A 22523-nucleotide genomic window follows, 5' to 3' on the forward strand; every position below is an offset into this window, starting at 1 on the left:
TGGCTTGCACGGCTCCATAAATAAGTGGAGTACTCGCTTTTAATTGTATTGATACAGTAGTTATAGCAGCAGGCAGCTCTTCAGCAGCAGGAAAATGTCCCATTAAGTGCACGCTCAAAACCCTCAACCATAGAAAATAAAGTGTAGTATTAAAATAATATGATTATAAGTCAAACAGTTAATAAAATGCAACATCCTAACCATTTTGTTGCTATTATTGTTTTAGCTGCAGTACTCTTATTACCACAAAGGGAAAATCAACATGCCACTTGGCTTGCAAGCTCTGGGTCCAGTGATGTTTTTTGATATTTGCTCTGAGCTTCCTAGTTATCTCAGACCAATCAAAACAATGGTTTCACTTGTAGAGCACTCTTGTGATGACAATGTTTATAGAGCCAAATATGTAAAACTGTAAATGTCCCATTTTACCTGATGCCCCACAATACCTGACTTCATCCTACAGAAAAACATAAATTAAATACGCCTGCATGGATTAACTGCATTATCATGCGAGTGATCTTAATGACGCAACCATCAAATGGGACAGCTGCCAGCTTGTCAGCATAACAAACTTGTCCTACAGCAACAAATGTGTCACGGATTTAATATTTAACCAAGTCAGCTGATCAGGATTCATTTGGCAGTTTCCTCTTCATGATTACAGTACATTTAAATGGAATTGACTTCGGTCAATTCCGTGAAATCAATGGAATTAACTCAGTGAAATACCATTAAAATGAAAGTGTGACTTCAAAGAGCTGTAAATAATGATCATTCTGAAACCTAACAGAATGGTGATAAGTCAGAAACATGGTGACAGGTGAAGCTGCTTTGTCAAGAATAAATCCTGATTCATGGCTGACTGCTGATGTGATCCAGTAAAGTTAAATTAGTGGATTAATTATGCCTTGTTTACTTACGTTGGTTGAAGTCAATCTGGTACAGGAGGAAGTGTGGGGGCCCGGGGTTGGTGCGCGACACGCGCATAGAGCGTGACCGCGCACGGTGCGCAGCGCCGCTTGCAGGAGTCAACTCCGCTGGTGCACGCTGTCTTCGACAGTTTGACGTGCGGACTTCTCCAAGTTGGAAGTGCGAGATCATCCGCAACTTTATCTGCTTTCACTGCAACGCAAACAGGTTCAAAAGGTTGGTTCCTATTTCTGATTTCACCTTATACCCGCAGCTGTTTTTTTTTTTATTCCTGTACATTTTTAGATTTATTTTAAGTTTGTTGAGCACGAGAGGGAGGCGGGGTCGTCTGCAAGGGTTTCTTTGTTCGTTTTTCTTTGAGCAACAATTAATGGCAATTTGCACACGGATGTTTGTGTGGATATAAATCATAATCGGCATATTTGTCATGTCATGTGTTAGATATGAAAACAGTTTGAAGTGTATGTTGAAATTCATGGTTCAGATGAGAAGCACAACTGGATCAAGGTGTGGTTGTTTAATAGAGTCATTTTAAAAACGCAAACAAAAGGAAATCACAAACCACCGTTTCCCTGACATGGCGTCTGTGCAGTAATATTAATTGGCAAACGTTTTCAGTGCATGTCTAAACGTGTCCCATCTTTTGTTTGTAATGGAGTTGGGACGTGAGAGGTGGCATGCAGAGCAAAGCAGGCCACAAACACATAATCAATCAGACAAATGCTTTTTAAATTTCCTTTGGGCACTCTGGAAACATTGATGATAAACACACGCGTGAATCCCGACACTACACAGCACATGCTGTACATGCAGCACGGGAAGGGCACGAGAGAACACAATGTACCATAACACATACACACACACACTGGGATATTTTTTGCTCAACCAGTTAAGTAAACCCTGACAAGTATAAGCATGTGTCTGTCTTTACTTGTGTTTGTTTTTGTGACCTTGATCCACTGTGCATTCATGAATTTGGAAGAAAAACTCCATCTGATATGACAATGCCTGGAATAGGGATCTTATGTAATATTGAGCAAAAGAGAAGCATGTATTTACTTTTTGTAGCCACTTCAGGACCAGAATTCTATGTTTAATCTTTTAAAAGTAATTTTAATCTCATTTTGAACTCTCTACAGGTTCATCATGGGAGCCCGCTTCAGCAAAGCGCGAGAAGCCCCAGCCACTCCTGCTGAAACTGCTGTCCCTGAACAGAAAGCTGCAGCAGAGCCAGCTGCCACACAGCCAGCCGGAGACTCTGGACCACCACAGACTCAGGAGGCCGTCAAGACAGAAAATCTCGAGGTGGTGTTGGGGGAGGCAGTGACAGTGAAGGTGTGTTTACCCAATGAAGAATGTGTTGCAGAGTGCAAACCTCCAGAGGCTCCTGCTGCCTCAGACCCACTAACTGATGCTGAGCCAGAGGCTGTGGCAAAGGAAACCCCAGCTCCAGTCCAGCCTGAGCCTGTGGTCTCAGTCAGCGAACCTGAACCTGTTGCTGAAGCTCAGCTTGCTCCGGAACCTGTTCCCGAACCAGAGCCTGTGTCCGAACCCGAGCCAGTTCCCGAACCAGAGGCAGAAGTCGAGACAGTCCCTGAACCCATCTCAGAATCAGTGCCAGCCGTAGCTGAGGCTGTGGAGCAGCAGATAGACCTGCTTAACCAAGAGTCCCTCCCTGAGCCTCTGGTCGACCTTGGTGTCCCTGATGTAACTCCCCCAGCTGCTGACATTCCTGCCCCAGTCATTGCCGACGAGCCCTTAGACATCCCAATGGCCGAGGCATGCCTCGAGAGTGCTGAGGTTTCCGTGATTCCCGCATTTGAGCTGGAAAGGAGCGAGGAAACACCCGAATCTGTGGAGAACCTGATAGAGGTGGAGGCTGGCGGCAACTTGGAGCAGCTTGTGACCGACGTCAACGAGGAAGATGTCCGTGGACTGCTGAAGAACTTAGAGCTGAAAGGAAATGACCTTGTCGCTGACCTCATTCCCACCGATGACAAGATCCCCGATGGCGTGAGCGCATCCACTGAGCTGATGTGAAACCGTGGAAGAGGATGCATTAAAGAAGTGAACGGATATTTTTCTGTGAAACCCTCTTAACCCCTTACATGCATTCTGAAAGAATCACAGGTGCAATGTTTTCTCTTTCTCACTTAAGTGGCCAAATAAAGGCAAAACAACTCTTTTTCTCTTTCCGAATCAAATGTGCCAAAAGAAGAAAAAAAAGGGTGTGTTGGTGGGGGTTTAACAGCACATGGGGTTATGAGTGTACTTAAGTGTATTGCTGGACAACGGAGATCTTCCTCTATGCAAATTCACCAAGTGAGAATTTAAATGCATTTCTTTGAGAGACTTGAAGAAAACAAAGCCATTGCTATGTAACAACTCCCTACAGAAAAAAGGTTGAAGTATGGTGTTGATCGAGTACAAAAGGGGAAAAGCAAAAGCTTTTTGGTGGATGGGTAAGTCTGCAGCACTCATTAGTGAATGCAAAACAATAGGCAGGGGCAGAGGCAATGCAACCAAAGACGGAGACAGTACATGCATACCGCTATACAGCAACAAACAAGTGTCCAATAAACATTTATGCCTTAACATTGTCATGGACTTTGTAATATTCCTTATCTTTATTGTATTTTCAATACAATTATGGGATTTGTTAACCCAAGTAGTGGCTTGCTTGTGAAAATAAAAATATTATTCTCCATGTGTTATAGTCATGGTCCCTGATTTACTTTAATTAGAGGGAATATGTTGAAGATCAGATCAGATCAGATAAAGGCGAGATGGTGTTATGTAACCATAGGTGTAAATATTGAAGGGGACGGAGGGAACACAGCCCCCTCAGTATTTAGAACATGCCTGTCCCCTCCAGTGAAACATGAAAGCAGCAGAGGACTTTTATTTTGACAAAAAATAAGATATTTACACCATAAATTGATGCAGAAAAGGCACAAATTGGTGCAAAGGCCTCACCAGAATGCAGGAAATTGAGGCGCTAAATTTTCTGGCATCAGACCCCCTAACTCCCCCAGTTCCATGCGTCCCTCCAAATGTTGAAATGAAACCTACACCCCTGTGTGAGGCCTGAAAAGCTGCAGAAGCTGTAAACTCATCCCATCACTCTGAACGCACAATACGACTTGGCTGGCCTCAACAGTGCGAGTATGGTTTTGTTAAATGCACATATTGGAACAATTGGAGCCTTCTCCGACACAGAGCATGTTCTATAACACACCAACACATGTATGGGACACAGTGTACATATGGAAATCAGATTCCAGCCAACACAACACAGATCGCACACGAGAGACAGTGCCTCCTCACAGTCTCGTGGGAGAGAGGACGAGAGGGAAGGGAGGGAGGGAGGGGAAGGAGGGGGGAGGAGAGAGACGAAGCCACATTCTTTCCAGAGGAAGGAGGTTTTCGGGGGGCTTGGGTCAAAAGTCTCGAGTGTGACTGTATTCCAGTCCATGAGAAATCTGCTCCTCACATGCCTCTCCCACCACACTCCCTCTGCCCTCACTGCGTTGCTATCCAACATCTTGACCGAGTAGTCAGTGGATTGGTATGAGAGGCCACTTCATCCTGCCTACATGTGAAACTTAGAAAAATAACTGTTGACCTTGCCAATGTGACAGCATTATTACCCAAGGACGGAGGGAAGGACTGCAAGATGTGCAACGTGGAGCTGCTCCATTTGCATTTGAACATACACTAATTAATCTATAATCATCATGCATCACTTAATGCATTCTAAAGTTTCATAATCATAAGTCCCACTCCCAACAAACATTTGTCTAGTCTAGCCACACCTAGCGTTAATCTACGCCTCGAGGCATGGCAGCAGGGTAAGTCCCATGATTTTGGCAACACACTGATGAGTCCCCATGGAGAGGGAGAGGCACTCTTTAGACAGTGATCTCAGTCAAGCTGGCCTTTAGTGGAGGATACAGTTAGCACATGGAGCTGCGTCTTGATGCTCACTGAGAATAGATAAACAGCCTGATTTGCACTATTTGTGATTCCTGTCATACCAGAGGCTTTCAGCTCAATAAACAAAAGTGCTGGACTTGAGTCTCCCCCTCTTGATGTTGATTTCCTGCCCTGCTATGGTCTCCAAAGGCCAGAGCACAAAAACAAGGAAAATATTACACTGTATGTCACGGAAGGAACGCACACACTGTGTTTGTTTTTTAAAGGTTAGAGCAGAAACTTATTTGCATTATTTTTTTGTTTTCCTAAAGTATCTTCTTGTTAGAAATAAGCAATGTGTGTATAACCAAAGTAATGGTACACTATAGAGCTGAATTTACAGTAACAGCTCAAACGTAACATCACATCCAATTAGATGTACCATTTCCATTTCTGCTGGACATTTTGACTATTTAAAAAACTTGATTTGCTTCTTTGATAAATTAAAGGGGCACTGCGCCCATTTAAAAATTCCATACATGTTATTTCCATGGTCTAAGACAGTTCAAACATATTAGCAAACATGAACAACTCCCTGTCAAATAAAAAAAACTAGAGTGCTAATACTCAAACTTGTGACGTAATCAAGAATAAAATCTGGAGCTGCTCCACAGACAATAAATTGGGAAAGATGTTGATGACTTTGAGAGCAGCTAGAGGAATTTTCTGAGTATACGGAGTCATTTTCTATTTCACAACTGAGAACACCACAGCAGAATAAAGCTCATTTGAGTGTAAAAAAGAAAACAAACATTGTGGGTGGGTCTATGGAGCAACTCCAGACTTGATGCCCTTTGAGATCCCAAGTTTGAGACTTACTTCTCTGCTTTCTGGCTTTGAGAGAGAGTAGCTGAAGTTCACAAATATTGATCAAACTCTCCCAGGCCATGGACATAACATACTGGAATATTTAATTTGGGTGGTGTTCCGCTTTAAAGTACAATCCAAACTGGTACACAGCAAATCCGACCTGCCCTAAACAACAGGTATGACACAGAACTATTACAAAATGTTTACCGAGGTGTAAAGGGCTGGGCTTTTTTTTTTTACTGCCACAACTCATCCACACACTGTACTGTTGCAATCAAACCTAGCAGACCTACATGTGGCAACAGCGTGGTGAGGATTCATCAATAGGTGGTACAGCAAAACAAGATTTTCAAATGGGCACACTTCAAAGGTCACTTAAATCTGGCACAACTGATCCTCACAAACAGTCCCACTGGTTTCTATTTAAGACTTTGTACTGTGAACATAAAGTAAATAGCATCTGCAGCTATATTTCTAATTTAAAAAAGTTTCTGAAAGTCTGTTTCAGATACGAGAGCAACTTTGACAGAGAGGACACTGACTGAGAAATGTAACAATCTCAAACTAATTTAATTTTTAAAAACAAAAAGAAACAATTAACAATATCTATCAAAGCACTTAAAACTGAAAAAAACTATTTTTAAAACAGTGTAAACTATTAACCAAGAACTAACAGTCTATAAATACTGAGAGTACAATATATTATGAGTATATGAAGTAAATATTGCTTCTTTTTTTTTTAATCAATACAGTGTGAAGAGAGTCGAAGCTGTTATTTACAAGATCTCAGGACCAGGATTATTCACAGCCAGAATCCTGGGCTTTACCTTTCTGCAGGCAAAGAAAAAATAGGGCAGTCAGTCTAGATGCAATGTGACATTTATGATAAAATGAAAATAACAAATGTCTTACGTAAAGGTCCAGTGTGTAGGATTTAGGGGCATCTATTGCCAGACATGGTATATAATATTCATGACTATGTTTTCATTAGTTTATAGTCACCTGAAACTGATAATCGTTGTGTTTTTGTTACCTTAGAATGAGCCATTTATATCTACATACAGAGCAGGTCCTCTTCCACACACTCCACCGTGTTGTTCAACAAAAACCCAGAACAGGCAACTCAAACACTGGCTCTAGCTTGGACCATTTGTTGGCCACTGTAGTTCTCATACATGCTTGGCAAACAGGGAAAGTTTTAGTTCTGCAACCTCTCAGCTAGATGACACTATATCCTACACACTGGACCTTTACGGAAATGTTCTACTGTTACCATTAGCCTCCTGTATTTCTTTGCCAGGTCAACATTGGTGCGTCCAGGCTGGAAGGGGTACGACCACAAGATAGAGTTCCAGGAGAGGCCGTAAGTGTTCACTCCGCTCAGAAGGTAATTTACCTCCTCACGGCTGAAGTCATTCCTCTTCCTTTTCTATGAAGAATAACAGAGAGGCAGAAGAGATTACACAGTTGGACAGAAGACTGTGGATCACAGGACAAATAACGTGCATGGATGCACATTTGACATCATTCAGCACATTGCGTTTGCCTTCTCCACCGACACATGGGCTAGTTATTAAAGCTCTACTTATCAGAATAATAAAATATAAAATAGATGCTAGTTTTCAGTTATTTGTCCCTGTTTAAAACCATCTGTTAAACACGCCTATGTGACTGATGTTAATAAGAGCATTCTGGTGGTTTTGCTCACTTCAGCTCATTATCAACACATTGCATAAATTACTCCCAGACATTCTGCACAGCATATCGTACAGTTTTAAATTGATTTCAAGCCCTTAATTAATTTCAACTCATTTCAGTACCCTAATGAACGCGTTGAGACTTGTTCGATGTTGTGTCATTTCTATTTGTGGCAGAGTTACATTATAATTGCATGGTGCTGCAGCACAAGGATTGTTTTGAAAGTCCTCCTGATGGTGTGTTCAAGGAAGCACGGACATCTGTGTTTCAAGACTCTGCTGCTGACTATCAACTTGTTATGATGATGATGATGAAATTCATACTAAGCTTTACAGCCAGTTGCTCACAGTGTATCTCAATTAAAGTTGATTTGAAATTAGAGTTTGAATTAGAGTTGATTTTGAATTAGTTGATTTAATTTCACTGAAATGACACACATTGCCTACAATTGATTTTCTTGTTTCATCAAATACAGGCATACATTCAAACATCTTTTCTGATTTGTACGGTGGATTTGGTCTCACTTTAAATCAATTTTGCATCTCAGTATCGCTGTTTGCGGTGTGCAGGCGATGATATATGGGAGCATCTGAGCGTAATGATTCACAGGAATTGGGCAAGCTGAAACTGGGAATGGGAAATGACTCAAATCCCATCCCTGTTTTTCACTGTACATTCCTCCTTTTATTCCTCAAATATTTTTCCACTTAAACACACCACAGCACGCAATCATAGCATCAAAAAACAGTTGGAAAACCTGACAGACCATATAATAAATATCAATATATTCTTTTAAACTCTTACAGTGGAACAATGATCCGCGCCAGCCCTCGGCTCGTCGTCAAGAACACGATTTCCACTATTATTCCCTCCTCTTCTTTCTGTATTTGAAACATAAAACAGTTTGTGTGTGAGAAAGACTCAGAGGTTTCCAGGTTGTTGCTGTCTTTTGAGTAACTCATTCTGTTACTTAACAACACATCAACTGGCCCAAGACTTAATATAAGAACAGACAACTTCCCTCTTCTTGCCCTACTCCTCCTTAGAGCAGTGTTACATTATCAGTTATGTTATGTATACAGTTGCCGTACTAACAATAATCCAGGAGAAGAATGACTGAAGTAGAAGGAAAGACAACATTAAGGCAGATAAAAATATAACTGGAAAGAGATGGGAGTATAAAAACAGCTCAATAGAACAGACAGAGTATGAAAAGGTGGACTGCGCAGTGGAGGAAAAACCAGTTCTAAGTGTGCACTCACACTGAGTTAGCATTGGAAAATGCATTTGGCTGAGAGGTATAAAGATGCAGTAAATCTCAGCATGACAGCAGGGAAAGACTGCACTCCACAACAGTTCCTCTGCGCCCATGTTGCAACACTACAGCAACTTCTCGGCTACAGAATGTCTGAGTAAAAGCATGAGAATTTGCAAAACTGGAAAGCAGGAGGAGGAAAAACTCAACTGCTGGCAAATACAGCCACAGAACATATGAATATATACTTCTGATATACAATACATTGGATGTAATGCAAGTACAGAACAAGCATCATATTGTGGAACAGACTAAAATGCCTCTCCTTTCAACGCCATGTCACTGGCTTAATACAAAAGCATCAGAACACACCCTTTTCAAACTCTCTCTCTCTGTCTCCCTCTCTCAAACACACACGCACACACACATACAGTGCTATACAGAGTGTGAAACAGCTTAATACAGCTGTGCTGCTCTGAACCAGCTCTGGCCTGCACTGTGAGAACACTGGCTGCAGTTCAACATTCCTTCTGCTCTTTGGTTCGTCTGCTGCCAAGAACACACTGCAGAGGATAGCTCCCACCACAGGCGCTCAATCATAACATTCACACACACTTAAAGTAATCTACTGTAAATACGCATATCTGATATCACGTAGCTACCTTCAGGAAGACGAGACCTTTTCAGCGGAATCAAGCCTGAACCTGAGAGGAGGAGTGGTGAGATCAATGCTTTTAAATATGACAAATATACTGTAAAAGACAACAACAAATGATATGTTGCTGTATGATGTCACGTTCATACCGGTCACTGTCTCATTTTTAGCTCCTCTGCGCATTGGGGTCAAAGTGATGCCTGTGGTGGAAGAAGACACCCAAAATACATACATAACATACATATTGTACATGTGTGTTAGTTCAGTGGTTAGATCTACATAGGCTCATTCCCTACAGTCCTTTGAGACAACGTGTGTTAAAGAGCTATATAAAATCCACTTCCTGCATAACTCTTACCATTGTGCTTCTTCCAGTGGTGTTCTGGCAGGCAGCCTCTCCCTGCTCCTTTACGTATGGGAGTTAGGCTGACCTCTTTTATAGTGAAATAGAAATCAGACATTTATAGTAGTAGTTGAAGACAATTGTGTGTATTTCATGCTGAGGATATTAAAGCAGTTATTAAATAATTGACGGGGAAAATAAAAATGAACTGTGCCATAAAAACAGTTTGGAACAACAGCGACATGCATGAGGCATATTTACTGTCTGAAAGGTTCTCTCATATTTAATCAACTCCAGACATGATCTCATGTATTCATCGTAAAAGTTTTTACATGAATCTTGAGGTTCAGAGGAGATGTTACTAGTCTCCACAGTTTACAGATGCAAACTTTAAATGCTGTCAAGCAATTAAAGAATGAGTAAGAGGTATACTACGCAGGATTGTTGGTTACTATTTGTAAACACACTTGCCAGCAAAAATGAAAGTAAAAGCCAACCCCAATTTCACCCTCGTTTGGCATTTCGCCTCATAATATTCCCGTTTTTTGGCGCTGTGTCTATTGGATGCCTGCTGCTTTTGGTCTGGCAAATGGTTGCTACCTTTTTATAAAGTCTCGACATCACCTAAGCACTAAAATACAGGCAGAGGGCAGAGTCTCTGCAGAAGAATACACTGCCACACACTTCTAGTGGGGCATAAGTGATGACTGAAAGGTTTACTTCATTATGAGTCTATACATTGGTTTTTGGGAAAATCCTGTGTAGTATATTTTTAAGCAAAATACCCATAACTCAGCGTGCAGTGTAAATTAGGGGCAAAGTCTGAAGGTTAACCCCACCCAGTTTTTAATATTCTTATATTATATTTTCTTGCCAAGCGCAGTAATACTCAGCCCATGTCACAGCAGCACTTCAGACATATCATAGTGGGTCGGGTCACAAAATATAGAACTTGAGCACTCATAAAATGTCAAGACAAAGCTCAGTGGAACATGCACTCCCGTCTAATTATGAGGTTACAAGGTTCATTTATTTGTTATTTTACAACACAGGGTTGCACAATAAAATGCAACTTGAACCCCTTTCACACTACTCACACACAGAGCAGTTATTTTATTATTATTTTATCACTGCACCCACAGGAAATACTGTGGGATAAACATATATGAAACAGCACTGAGCTTCAACAAGTGCTTCACACTGAGTGAGTGAGTGAGTGAGTGAGTGAGTGAGTGAGTGAGACACTGCAAGACTGGAACCACACTTTTTTAATAAATCGTTGATAAATTTGCTAATTCAAATGTGGACGCCTCTTACCTCTCCAGTTTTCCCTGCTTCTCTGTGGCTCCGCAGCTAAAACTCTCTCAGATTCTGGATCTGTGTGCTCCACAGTGTCGCCTTGGTACTCTCTCCCGAACAGAAGGTTGCAGCGACGAGTCCTAAACCGCTCTGTGGCCTCCTGGAGAACCCTGTGCATGTCACAGCTGTGTTGGCAGGAGTCTTGGAGAGACTCAAAACTGCGACTGGTCACTTCCTCAAAAGGCAACACACAACCTATAGGACAGAAAGAACAGGGATGCGAGGAATTCACTTGTGAAAATTGGCTTTACAATAACCAAACTGATCGACCCTGCAACATTTAGAAACAAAAATATAATAATAGTGATTATTTGTATGGCTTTATTACACAGTCCCAAGTGTCCAATCTAGGCCTGGACATGTAGAGGACAAAGAAACACAAAATGTACTTGAAATAATACATACACATAATAAAATATTACACTGACACAGAACTGAACATGTCTGTATCTACTTTGTTAAAACTTTAAAAATGTACTGCTCACCTCACCTTTATTCTTCACATTAAGGTAAGAAAAAGATTTTTAGACAGACAGCATTACAAAGGCTGACCCATACATTAAGCTCACTTGAACTCTCAGTAACCATTTGATAATACAAGATGGGAAGCATTTCACTGAGTGGCAGCATCATGTTCTCCTACCTGTGCACCGGATAGTAGAGACTGAGTGCTCCTCCTTACTCATCTCACTATCCTGCAAATCTTAACACAAAAACATACATTTTTTTTAAAAAGCATGTTAGAAAATGCACATTTACTGAAAAACAAAAAAAGCTAAGCTAAAGTATGTTACAGTCATGAAGCTATGACTCTTACCTTCTTCATCAGTACATTTCATTTCTGTTGGTACACTGTGTCTCACTGGTACTGGAGGCATAAACAACTGACTGAACAAAAACAGATGAAAACGTCATTGTGAGAGCTATTATTTCATTAGAGGTTTTCTCATTAAGAGGTAATCAACACTGAGACTCTACTGACTTGTCTTCTGTGTGAGGCTCTCTGGCTCCCTCTAGTGGTTGCAGATTGGGAGGCATTAGGAATCCAGTACCTTTGCACACTGAACACACACTCCCACCACTGGTTTTGAGTTTATTGTCACTCTTCTTCTTGATCACGTTTCTGACAGTTCGAAGTTTATTGTTGTTGTCATCCCTTGTTTCTACATGCTTAACTGTGTTGTTCTGTCTGTATTCTGTGGGAATGGTTTTCATGCTCTCCTGCTGCAAAGGCAAAGGTGATGCTGCAGGGAGAGATGGCATGCCCAGTCCTTCGGTCAGAGTTAATAGATCTATGTCCTCCTGCTCATCTTCAGCCTCCTAAAAATTTACAAAAGTGCACATCATGAGTCACCACACTACATGCTGATTATACTGTGGCCGTGTGTATAAATCCATGTCTGACCTTTGCCTGTTTCCTCTCTAGCAGGTCAATCCTTCGCAGCAACTCTCTGGCTGAGCTCCTGAAGCCTTCCATGTTTATAAGGGGCTCCATACTGTCAGCCTCCCCCTGTTTCGCCATTAGACCAGGCACTCCAAGGGACATGGCTTCATGGACAAAGACAAATAAGTAATTATGAGAACTACATATTCTGCATTCAACCCACATGTTGTTTAATCACTTATTCTATTTTATTCATTTGATTTAATTTAATTTTGATTTGATAACACTGCTGTAACACCCATATTCCACACAGACAGGCTTAGAGAAGAAATTAACCATGTTCTTTACTGCCTCAAGACCACACTGCTACACTGAGCAGGGTTGGAAATTAACTTTTTTGTCCACCTGCCACTGTGGCTCATGGATTCCAAAACCTACCAGCCACTGAAAAGATTACCACTGTTTTTTTGGCTGGCGAGTGAAGCAAATCTAGCATGCATTTGCATATTTTACCAGCATTTGGCTGGTGGCTGGTGCTAATTTCCAACTCCAACACTGAGCCATTTGATGCTTTCCAATATCTGTTTCTATTTCATATGCAAAAGAAAGAAAACCTTTATGTTATATAATGTTTCAAAAGTAAAATTCACGCTTGCCATTATACATGTCAACACAGAAAGAAGTGATTTTTTGCCATGGTGCAAATGAAGCACTTGCATTCCTTGTGTATCAGTGTTAAATAACAATATCACAGAGTGACTTTGAACCTACAGTGATGACTTACTGGCCTTTTTGCAGGTCTGCAATATGAATGTAGCAGCCTTCCGAACCTCCTCACTTGTATCCTCTGTGAGGAGGGTTATGATGAGGGGAAGGCCTCCACACTGCAACAACTGGGACTGGTGCTCCTCTACAGACAGGAAGAAACACACAGTTGTAAAAAAAAGACATGAATAGCATAAATATCCAAGCTGTACTCTCAAGGGAAGGAAAACTGTTGAGGAATAGTGGCTGAAATTCCCTGAAATGTTCAAAATATAAAGTGGAAACACAATCCAACACCACCAGCACGACTGTGCAGTCTTACCAGAGGTCTCTGTGCAGTGGCCCAGAGTGAGTAAAACTGAGAGCCTGTCCTCTGGGTCCAGGTGTGGGCTCACCAGCAGGGAGAAGAGGTGAGAAACCACACCATACTGAGCCAGACCCGAAGCCAGAGAAGCTAGAAAGAATAGATTGTTAATGGAAAAGGACACATTTTATTTGTCTGAGTGAACTGTTAACATGTACGTATATGTGTGTGTGAGAGTGATACGCACAGTTCTCTGTGATGCAAGCGGACAAGGTCTTGGATATAGTGACAGAAAGCTGGCAAGACAAAAAGCTTGTGCCTGCTGCAGAAGCCAGACGAACCAGTGAAAGAGTGAGAGTATCCAGACCCCCTGAGGCGGAAAAACTCTCCTGAACACAGGCTGCAATAACAAAAAAAAGTGATGAGCATTTAATTATTTGGATTTTAGCATCCAGATGTTTGAATGTTTTACATAAAAATAAAAAATTCAAAAAGTTTAGCACAAGCTATTCTGCCCCTTTCACTTACAGTTGTTGGCCACTGTCATTGCTATGAAGGAACATATGGGCTGAAAAATCTCAGTTCGTGGCATATCAATCTGCTGAAGCCAGACTTTAATTATGGGAAAGGCTGATACACAAATACGCTGACCACCCTCTGGAAGACAAGAGACACAACTAAGAAAAACAGTTTTCGCTCTTAATCCAGATAGAGACTTGACTTGAAAGTAATTTCCTGAATGTCAAGAGCATCAATGTTTTACATATTAACTGCTGAGTACAGAGCACAAATACACAGATGACATTACCATTCTGAGGGTTGTTGACACATCCACAGAGAGCACTAGACACAGATGCCCAAAGTTGGTAGGTTTGAGTAGCATTAGCTGCTCTCAAAGAAGCCTCTGTGCAGAGAGGGGAAGTGGTCCTGCAAAAATGTATACAGTACTATTAAACTTATACGTGTGTGCTTATATGAGTGAGGTTATTTCATACAATTTCTGTCAAGCTTATGTAAACTTGGCATGACAGATGACTGCTGTTTAGAATTGCAAAGTACCTAAAGAGGTCCAGTAGAATATCCAGACAGCCAGTGGTTTGGCTTAAAGTCTGTCCTGATTCTGCAATAGCAAATAGACACGTGAGAGCTACTACTGAACATTTTGTTCCACATATATAAAATGGCTTTCATAACTAAACAAATAACACGTCATGTGAAGTGACAGAAAAAACATCACATCAATGAGACAACTGATCGTGCAGCTTTAACTCATGATGTCAGTAGAGGAGCCTTGATCTTACTATTGTTCGCTACCAACACAGACAGTAAATAGACAGACACTCTCTTCTGTGTCACTGGGATGTCTTCTTTTATCATCATATCAGCAAGGTCTGCAAATGTCTCCTTTCTGCACAGAGAATTCTTGCAATACACTAAAGGAAGGAAAGATGAATAGTATATTATCAATATGTAAAACTGCCATTTACTCTAAAACAACTTACACTTGAAAATAACACATTACACCAATACAGTGACGTTATTTACATATGACGACTGTACATAGGTTTGCTGTATACCTAAATAAATTACACATATGCTATATATGTCATGACAAGGTGACAAAGTTATCCTATGTGTGTCATTAGCTGCGTTCAGTATTCCATAATCTACAGAAAAATGAAAAATAATAACATAAACAAAGTACAGTGTTTGCCATTTATCTATTATTTGTTTGTGCCCATCTTTCTCATTGATATTTACCACTTAATAACCTGTTTGGGGGCAATTTCCTGCCTGTAAACCTGAAACTTTTCAAACTTACAAGTTGAAAATGACCAACTTAATGCATCCATAGTTTTGGTCCCTGTAAGTCTGGACTGTCTCATTTGGGGACAACGTGCATATTCATACTAGACTTAAACTGCTGCAAAGGACATGATTTCTTTTGGACTGCATCCTTCACAAGATACGCCCCTGAATTGGGATTCAGCAGCTATCACACACGCACACACACACACACACACACACACACACACACACACACATGCTTACCATTGGCCTCGGCTAACGTGCCAAGCGTAAAGAGTGCAGTCTCCTTAACATCTGAGCGAACAATACTGGATTTGGAGAGGTTGTACACAAATGCCACTCCTCCCATTTCCCGCAGCAGGTCCACATTATCCTCTGAAATAATGGAAATTTAAAGTGAAACAGACAGTGGAAATCTATCATCAAATGTATCAATGTGTTATGCTGAATATGTAAACGCATCACTGACTTCAATTATTAGAATGTAAGTTGTTAGTCAGCAAGATGTGACCAGTGTGATGGGGCTGTAGGAGATGGTAAGTGTGTGCAGGAGATGGTTAAAGGCGTGGACATAGTGTGTTTTTGTCATTGATGATTCACATTTACCTCTACTTTCACAAATTGAGTGAATGGTGAGAAGAGCTTGTTTCTGTAGATCAGGACATTTCATCTGAAACTTCAGACACTCAAGCAGCAAACTGAGATCTGTCCTTACAGCTGAAAGCAGAATAATGAAATCAACAAGGCCACGTTATTAATAGACATTTTTAAATGTGTATTACATTACCCAGACGCATCTACAAACACATAACGTTGAACAAAATATTCACATCTGGAGTTGGCATCAGTGTCACTTACTATTTCGGCTGTTGCTGCAGACCCCTGTCTTATCCATTTTACTCTTGCAATGACTCAGTAGTTTAGAGGCCTTTTACAGTGGTTACATGCCACAAAGAGACAGTATGGCCAACTCAAAATTACAAGAATAGTATTACGTTATTTTGCGGTAACAATGGGAAATGCTATGTTAGTACTCGCTAGCTAACTAGCTTAGCTAACAAAAATTCAAATTACGGTTAGCTTCGGCAAAGCCAGCCGCTTCGTCAGAGTTCGGTTTTTCTTCAAAGTAATGTCCAGACATTTGCCTCAGGAGTATTAACGTTAAGTTATAACATCTCCAGTCCTCGCTGAACAAAGGTTAGGGTAGGCTAAGGTGAGAAAACAAGATGTTAAAGTTAGTCATGTTAGCTAAACTGCATTTGTCTCTCAACCGGTGGCACATCACGTTACCATGGTAACAAACGGGGTGTGGCCCATAGACTGATGGATTTAGGTACAAAGTGATGGACTTGTAATATTAGGTGTGTGTCTGAGTATACACCATGATTTAGCTGAAATCCAGCAAACATATACCTTTACTTTCCAGTCTGTTGTAGTTAGTTAATTACCAAATAGACACAAAATGAGCACCTGCAATTCAGCAATATTTCCCAAGTATGACGCTAACGGAACAAAACTTACATTGAAAAGTAATGAAACTAACTTGAAACCGAAATATAGCCTTAAAACTTACAATTTTATTCTAAAATTACATTAACTGACGATACGACCTGTTAGGTCAAGCGCTGTCTAAAACAAAGATCGTCTATTGTACTTCTTTTCCTACAATGTTTTTCACACACTTTCCTTTTCCCCCCAAATGCGTCCAGCAAGAACTACAACAGTGCGTCAGATGTCAACGTCACACGTCCTTACCTATGGCTGTCATGTATAGAGTTTGTCGAGGGACATCGCTTCATTCGTAATTTCACAAAGTTTGTAAGTATTAAATCCATTAAGTGTTTATTCAGCGTGATGTTGAATATATGAACCAAATAAATCTGTGTCCGTTTAGCTCAACTAAAGGTTTTGAGATTACTATAGTCGCCTCGTACGTTAAACGTTAGCGAAGCTAGCCAGCTAACCTAGCAAGCTAACTTAGCGTTTTATATGTTGATAACTTTAATGTTACCCAGCTAGCTTGCACATATTAACGCCACTGAAATGTGATAGCGAGAAGTCTGCTGCTCTAGATCGGCATACGGTCATAACAACTTGAGTATGGTTTTAGTTTTAGTTTTAAGCAGGCTAACAGAACATCTCACTCGCTTGCTATCTTTTTACATTGACTCAGCTGCTTGGTTGTATTCATAACAGTCGTGTTGGTATCCAGGGTGTCTACAGGTTCTTAAAAAGTCTTGATATGTCTAATATGTATTACGTTTTCTTTTTATATGAAATACATTAAACCTAAACTTACCCAATTGTTGTCCTTACTGTTCATTTTGAACTGACATTAGTGTGTTTACTTCGAAAGAGCACTTACACATGTGTCACACGCACACAAACACACACACACACACACACACAGATATTTGTATACTATGTATTTCCATTGCAGGTTTGGTCTTAAATTTCATATAAGATGCTATAACAAGGTTTTTAAAAGTGTTTAATTTAACTTGATTGTATCTGCAACACTCTGATCACCATACATAATTAATTTCATTTTTCCTTTCACACAGACATTTGGGTGAATAAGTAATACAACACCATACCAACAGCGTTGCATCAATAGAGATGTCTGGACGTGTGTGCGCCAGCATCCTTCAAAGAGCTTCAAGCTACACATTAACACTTTCCTCTGCTGCCGTACTCCAGGTTTGATCCCTGATTGACTTCTTGCTCAAGTATTTGATTATTATTTTCGGTTTTATTTACTGTATATCCCATTCTAATGCTGGCATCAATCTTTTTTCTTCATACAGTATTCCAACGTTGTAGCATTTTCATCTTCTCAGCCTCGACCAGCCCACCAATGTCATTTCTCATCCTGGGCTACCTCCAGACCAGACCAGTTCTGCTTTACTGGTGAGGAGTCAGGAAATTGGTCTCAAAGTGGGCAGCGCCACCTCTCAACTCGTCAGGACCTAGACTTCCAGCTTAGCCAGGTCCAAATCAACAGTATTCTACGATCCAATGAGCAGGTAATGGAAGTCCCTGAAAGTAGACCTATCTGAAAAGACTTGATCGATATAAAAACACAGTGGCCAAGCATGTCTCTGAGGTCATAGTAGGGTAAATGGACTAGTTTTTCAGTCTAATTAGATAGGTAAGTATTACATGTAGAATATCTTTGAAGTTTTCGAGTAACCCCATACATCTGTGTGTATGTGCATGTGTGTCTCAGACTGTGAGTGTGCCAGAATTTGATGGCAGGGGACTCAGTGCTGTCAAAAAGTTTGAGAGCAACCAGCTGGCTGCTAACACACCTAATGAGGACCGTCGCAGTGCAGCCACCTGCTTACAGGTATGCATTTTCTCCCCTCTGTCTGTAATCCAATCCATCTCCCCACTTCTCTCCCTCTTCTTGTAAGAATTAATGTAATTATTCTTATCCTTTCCAGTCTAGGGGTATGCTCTTCGGAGTGTTTGACGGCCATGGGGGCTGGGCATGTGCCCAGGCCGTCAGTGAGCGTCTGCTGTACTACATTGCTGTAGCAATGATGTCAAAGCAGAGCCTGGAGGAGCTTGAGAAATGCATGGAGCATGGCAGAGCTGTTCCTCCAATCCTGCAGTGGCACAAACACCATTCAGACTTTAATTACCGTGAATCTGCTTCCCTGTACATCGACCACCTCAGAGTCTTCTGGCAAGAATTACTGGACAGTGGAGAACACGGTGAAGGCATGATGTAGGTACAAAGATATGGGGTAATCCCCTGCACCTATATTGTACATTGCAGGAGCTAGGTGCACATGAAAATATGCATAGTAAATCACAAACAGGTCTGTAAGTGTAATCAGTGTAATGGCAAATTATTTCCCTCTCCTCCTTTTCTAGTCCTGTGGATGCAATGGACCGTGCTTTTAAACGACTTGACGCTGACATCTCCTTGGAGGCTCAAGTCCCTCTTTCCAATGACCTGATGAAAAGCACAGCTATCCAGGTAATAAGATAAAACTTTTATTTTTTTACTGTTTTATGCTGCTTCAGTGTATTTAAGGTCACACAGTGATGATACCCACGCATCATCATCTGTCCAGGTTGCGTTTTCTGGTTGCACTGCCTGTGTGGCTTATGTTGGCACAGAAGGGATCCATGTGGCTAACGCTGGTGACTGCCGAGCAGTAGTAGGGGTGCTGGAGGAGGACGGTTCATGGAGCGCTTTGCCCCTTTCCCAGGACCACAACTCACAGAACCAAGCTGAGATGGAGCGGATCAAGGCCCAGCACCCGCCCTCAGAGAGAGACACAGTGGTCACAGATGACAGGCTGCTTGGGGTGGGAGTTCTTCATTGGCATAACACCTAACAAGCACTTAACAATGAATTGACTGCTGAATTTTAATAATAAGTCACTAGTCCTAAACTTTCATTATCGTGCTGTCAGGTTCTGATGCCCCTGCGTGCATTCGGTGACGTACGATTCAAGTGGAGCCTTGAGTTGCAGCAGAGCATTTTAAGCAGCCTGGAATCCGGAGTGGACCTGGACTCTCTGAACCTGTACCAGTACACTCCACCTAACTACCTAACTCCGCCCTATCTGGATGTGTCACCTGAGATAACCTATCACAAGCTTAGACCTCAGGACCGCTTCCTGATCCTCGGAACTGACGGGCTGTGGGATGAACTAGGGAACGAGGAAGCTGTACGACTCATTGGAGAGCATCTGAGTGGGATTCACCTACAGGTGTGTGTGTTGAATGAAAAGCCGCCTTTCCATCAACACTTTTGAGTATAGTAAACTTAAAACCTGCACATAACCAGTACGGATATGTTACCAGATTGCAATAGTTGTTTTCACTGCTCCATCCAGGTCTCATTGTATTTCCTTTTCACTGGTGATACAGAGGAACATCTGCACCTTCCTGATTGTCCACAGACGGGGGTTGCAGGCTTACATTTTCAGAACAAAAAAGAACATTTGGACCTAAGAGTCTCTGTCAAATCAGTGACCTATGTAAAATTAGTGCAATGAGTCCTTTATGAGTGTGAGTGATGATTCTCTTTACGAGTCAGCTGACTGCAGTGTCTCTAGCTTCACCTTTTAGGTCCTGTTTATATGACAACGATTTCAACTGAAAACGGTAAACTTTAGTTGAGTTTTGGCCGATCGTTTACACGACAGAGGTGTTTTGGGTGCCTGAAATTTGGCCGATCGTTTACACGACAGAGGTGTTTTGGGTGCCTGAAAATGCAACGTTTTGAAAACGGGTTCCAGAGTGCAATTTTTTGGAAATGGCAGTGCTCCATTGTCATGTAAACTTACAATATGCAGTTCCTCTAAAAACGGAGACTTTTCGCACATGCGCATTACGGTTCCAGTCACTAGGCATGCGCGAGAAAGTCGACCGTCACAACAACAATGCCGAGCTCTGTTTGTGCTGCTCACCCTGTTGATTTGAAGTGAAGTGTAGATCTGTTACTGTAGCAACTCCACCTTGTCGTCCATCCAGACAAAGTTATCTGTGCATGCTTTCGCCATTGTGTCTTCTTTGTTTTGGTTTGTAATCACCACGTTGTAGAAGAAGGCGTTTCAGAGCAGGCGCATGGCGTCATGCCGTGGTGTTGCTTTGCAAATTTACACTGCCACCCATTGGCCTGGCGTGCATACTACAGCGTTTCCAGTAGATTTTGCGGCTCTGTGTGAACGGGGATCGTTTCAATAACGTCATCATATAAACGCAGAAATTTTTTAAAACGCAAATGACAGACTTTTCCGTTTTTAGAGAAACCGTTGTCGTCTAAACAGGGCCTTAGTTTGGATTAGTGTGCTAGGTAGCTCAACAGAGGGGTAACGAAAAAACGGGGCGGTATGTAGCAGTTCCTGGTACCATCCACAACTTTTGATGCTGGAAAAGCAAAAATAAACGTTCTAATGTGTATCCAATTTAACTCAACTCAACCGAACCGGACTGCTTGGTGGAAACAAGGCGTAAATGACATGTATTGTTATTCTCCTGATTGACAGCAACAGCAGTTTTCAACCTAATCCTTAGAGTTTTATCCTGAAACCTTATCCTGTTCTTATTTTTTCCAGGCTCCTGTCTCTCCATCAGAGAGGCAGATGAAATTGGGCCAAATCCATGAACTCTTGCTGAAGCGCCGGGCCCGTGCCTCCCCCGCTTTGGACACCAACTCTGCCACACACCTCATCAGACATGCTCTTGGCACTGGGGAGTATGGAGAACTGTGCCAAGAGAGACTGTCCTCTCTGCTGGCTTTGCCAGAGGACCTGGCTAGGATGTACAGGGACGATATCACAGCTACTGTAGTGTATCTGAACTCTGATCTGGCCAGACATCAACAAAGCTAACAGAGGGGTTTTTTTGCTACGGCTGAACGAGATTTAAAAAGAAACACAATATTCAGCTCTGTTCATCTCATTGCAAACATTTCCCCAAGGCTGTCATTTTCTGGATGTTTTGGGATGATCATCACAACCTGTTACACACATTGATTTATAAATATTTATAAATGAAAGGGCAGTTTTCAGTGTTTTGTTATGTGAAAGTACACAAGTACATGGAAGGAACCACTGTTTCATAAACTTAACACGTGTTACACATTCATAGTATTTATCAGGTCAAAATTCAGACTTTGTGAAGGAAAGCTTTTGATCATTTAATGTATTCATGATGGACATTTTATAGATATCACCTGAGTTGCATGTTGAATGTTGGCAGTTAAAATGCTACAGTATAATAAAGACACTCACTTTGTTCCTTGTCTGGAATTGTGTTTCTACTTCCCTTGCAAACTGTGCTTTGGACAATCTATCTGTGACGTGACTGTTTACATGACCCAAGTGTAAGCTCTGAAGTATCGTTTTAACATTGTGTAAATGTACTGTCTCCAGTGTGGCTGTAAGATGTATTTATGTCGACACTCCACTCAGTGAGAGCAAAGGTGCAAATACTTCATAATAAACAATTGAGAAATAATTTGGTTTGGCTTGTGTGTTTTTAATCACAGAGACATTTGGATTGAAAAGTGAATGAAATAAAATTACATACAGAGCCCACCATACAGAACATTTTGAGTTTGACACTTAAAGCTGTGTGGGAAACAGAGTTTTCAAAATAAACTGCAAGTGCTGAGTGTCACAGGAGTCAATCTGATCTTCAAGTGTTATGTAAACATTAGTACTCACAGGAAGCAGCATCATTACACTGAACTGAAGGTGACAGTGGAGT

At 41.4% G+C, this 22523-nt stretch overlaps 3 protein-coding genes and 1 long non-coding RNA gene across 5 annotated transcripts; 3 read left to right on the top strand and 1 right to left on the bottom strand.

Annotated features, from left to right (window-relative positions):
• Window positions 1-920: 920 nt before the first annotated feature.
• LOC126407888 (magnetosome-associated protein MamJ-like) lies at window positions 921-3639 on the top strand. The gene is made up of 2 exons (XM_050073152.1): window positions 921-1146; window positions 2070-3639. The coding sequence occupies exon 2, from the start codon at window positions 2077-2079 to the stop codon at window positions 2968-2970; it is 894 nt and encodes a 297-aa protein (XP_049929109.1). The 5' UTR covers window positions 921-1146; window positions 2070-2076; the 3' UTR covers window positions 2971-3639.
• A 2659-nt stretch (window positions 3640-6298) lies between these two features.
• terb1 (telomere repeat binding bouquet formation protein 1) lies at window positions 6299-16545 on the bottom strand. 2 transcript variants are annotated; one of them, XM_050073897.1, is made up of 21 exons: window positions 16146-16545; window positions 15894-16004; window positions 15531-15662; window positions 14780-14911; window positions 14538-14598; window positions 14287-14405; window positions 14007-14135; window positions 13726-13878; window positions 13497-13628; window positions 13194-13319; window positions 12431-12573; window positions 12008-12345; window positions 11843-11913; window positions 11669-11728; window positions 10984-11220; window positions 9682-9756; window positions 9473-9523; window positions 9331-9372; window positions 8218-8294; window positions 6989-7144; window positions 6299-6546 (listed from the first exon to the last, which is right to left on the bottom strand). In XM_050073897.1, exons 1-21 carry the CDS (start codon window positions 16180-16182, stop codon window positions 6514-6516), a joined length of 2415 nt encoding a protein of 804 aa, XP_049929854.1. In that variant the 5' UTR covers window positions 16183-16545; the 3' UTR covers window positions 6299-6513. The 2 variants fall into 2 exon arrangements, with proteins under 2 accessions (XP_049929854.1, XP_049929853.1); XM_050073896.1 differs by having other exon boundaries at window positions 13194-13628.
• On the top strand, window positions 9074-13345 carry LOC126408380 (uncharacterized). Its single transcript, XR_007571850.1, has 3 exons — window positions 9074-9387; window positions 12452-12595; window positions 13208-13345. It is a non-coding gene; the product is annotated as an uncharacterized LOC126408380 (long non-coding RNA).
• Window positions 16546-17009: 464 nt separating the features above from the next.
• On the top strand, window positions 17010-22271 carry pdp2 (putative pyruvate dehydrogenase phosphatase isoenzyme 2). The gene is made up of 9 exons (XM_050073898.1): window positions 17010-17105; window positions 17852-17987; window positions 18095-18313; window positions 18517-18636; window positions 18734-19020; window positions 19170-19275; window positions 19373-19609; window positions 19718-20017; window positions 21368-22271. Exons 2-9 carry the CDS (start codon window positions 17907-17909, stop codon window positions 21641-21643), a joined length of 1626 nt encoding a protein of 541 aa, XP_049929855.1. The 5' UTR covers window positions 17010-17105; window positions 17852-17906; the 3' UTR covers window positions 21644-22271.
• The last annotated feature ends 252 nt before the right edge of the window (window positions 22272-22523 follow it).

This window comes from Epinephelus moara, chromosome 20 (genome assembly GCF_006386435.1).
Source record: "Epinephelus moara isolate mb chromosome 20, YSFRI_EMoa_1.0, whole genome shotgun sequence".
In the NCBI taxonomy this organism is placed as follows: domain Eukaryota; kingdom Metazoa; phylum Chordata; class Actinopteri; order Perciformes; family Serranidae; genus Epinephelus; species Epinephelus moara.

Excerpts from the sequence above, each read along its gene's own strand:
- LOC126407888 (XM_050073152.1), top strand. The coding sequence starts at position 2,077 with ATGGGAGCCCGCTTCAGCAAAGCGCGAGAAGCCCCAGCCACTCCTGCT.
- terb1 (XM_050073896.1), bottom strand. The coding sequence starts at position 16,182 with ATGGATAAGACAGGGGTCTGCAGCAACAGCCGAAATA. Across the intron at positions 14,136-14,286 it reads TGTCAACAACCCTCAGAATG|AGGGTGGTCAGCGTATTTGT; the intron begins GTAATGTCATCT and ends CTTGTCTTCCAG. Across the intron at positions 7,145-8,217 it reads GCGCGGATCATTGTTCCACT|AAAAGGAAGAGGAATGACTT; the intron begins GTAAGAGTTTAA and ends TATTCTTCATAG.
- pdp2 (XM_050073898.1), top strand. The coding sequence starts at position 17,907 with ATGTCTGGACGTGTGTGCGCCAGCATCCTTCAAAGAGCTTCAAGCTAC. Across the intron at positions 18,637-18,733 it reads GTGCAGCCACCTGCTTACAG|TCTAGGGGTATGCTCTTCGG; the intron begins GTATGCATTTTC and ends TATCCTTTCCAG. Across the intron at positions 20,018-21,367 it reads TGAGTGGGATTCACCTACAG|GCTCCTGTCTCTCCATCAGA; the intron begins GTGTGTGTGTTG and ends TATTTTTTCCAG.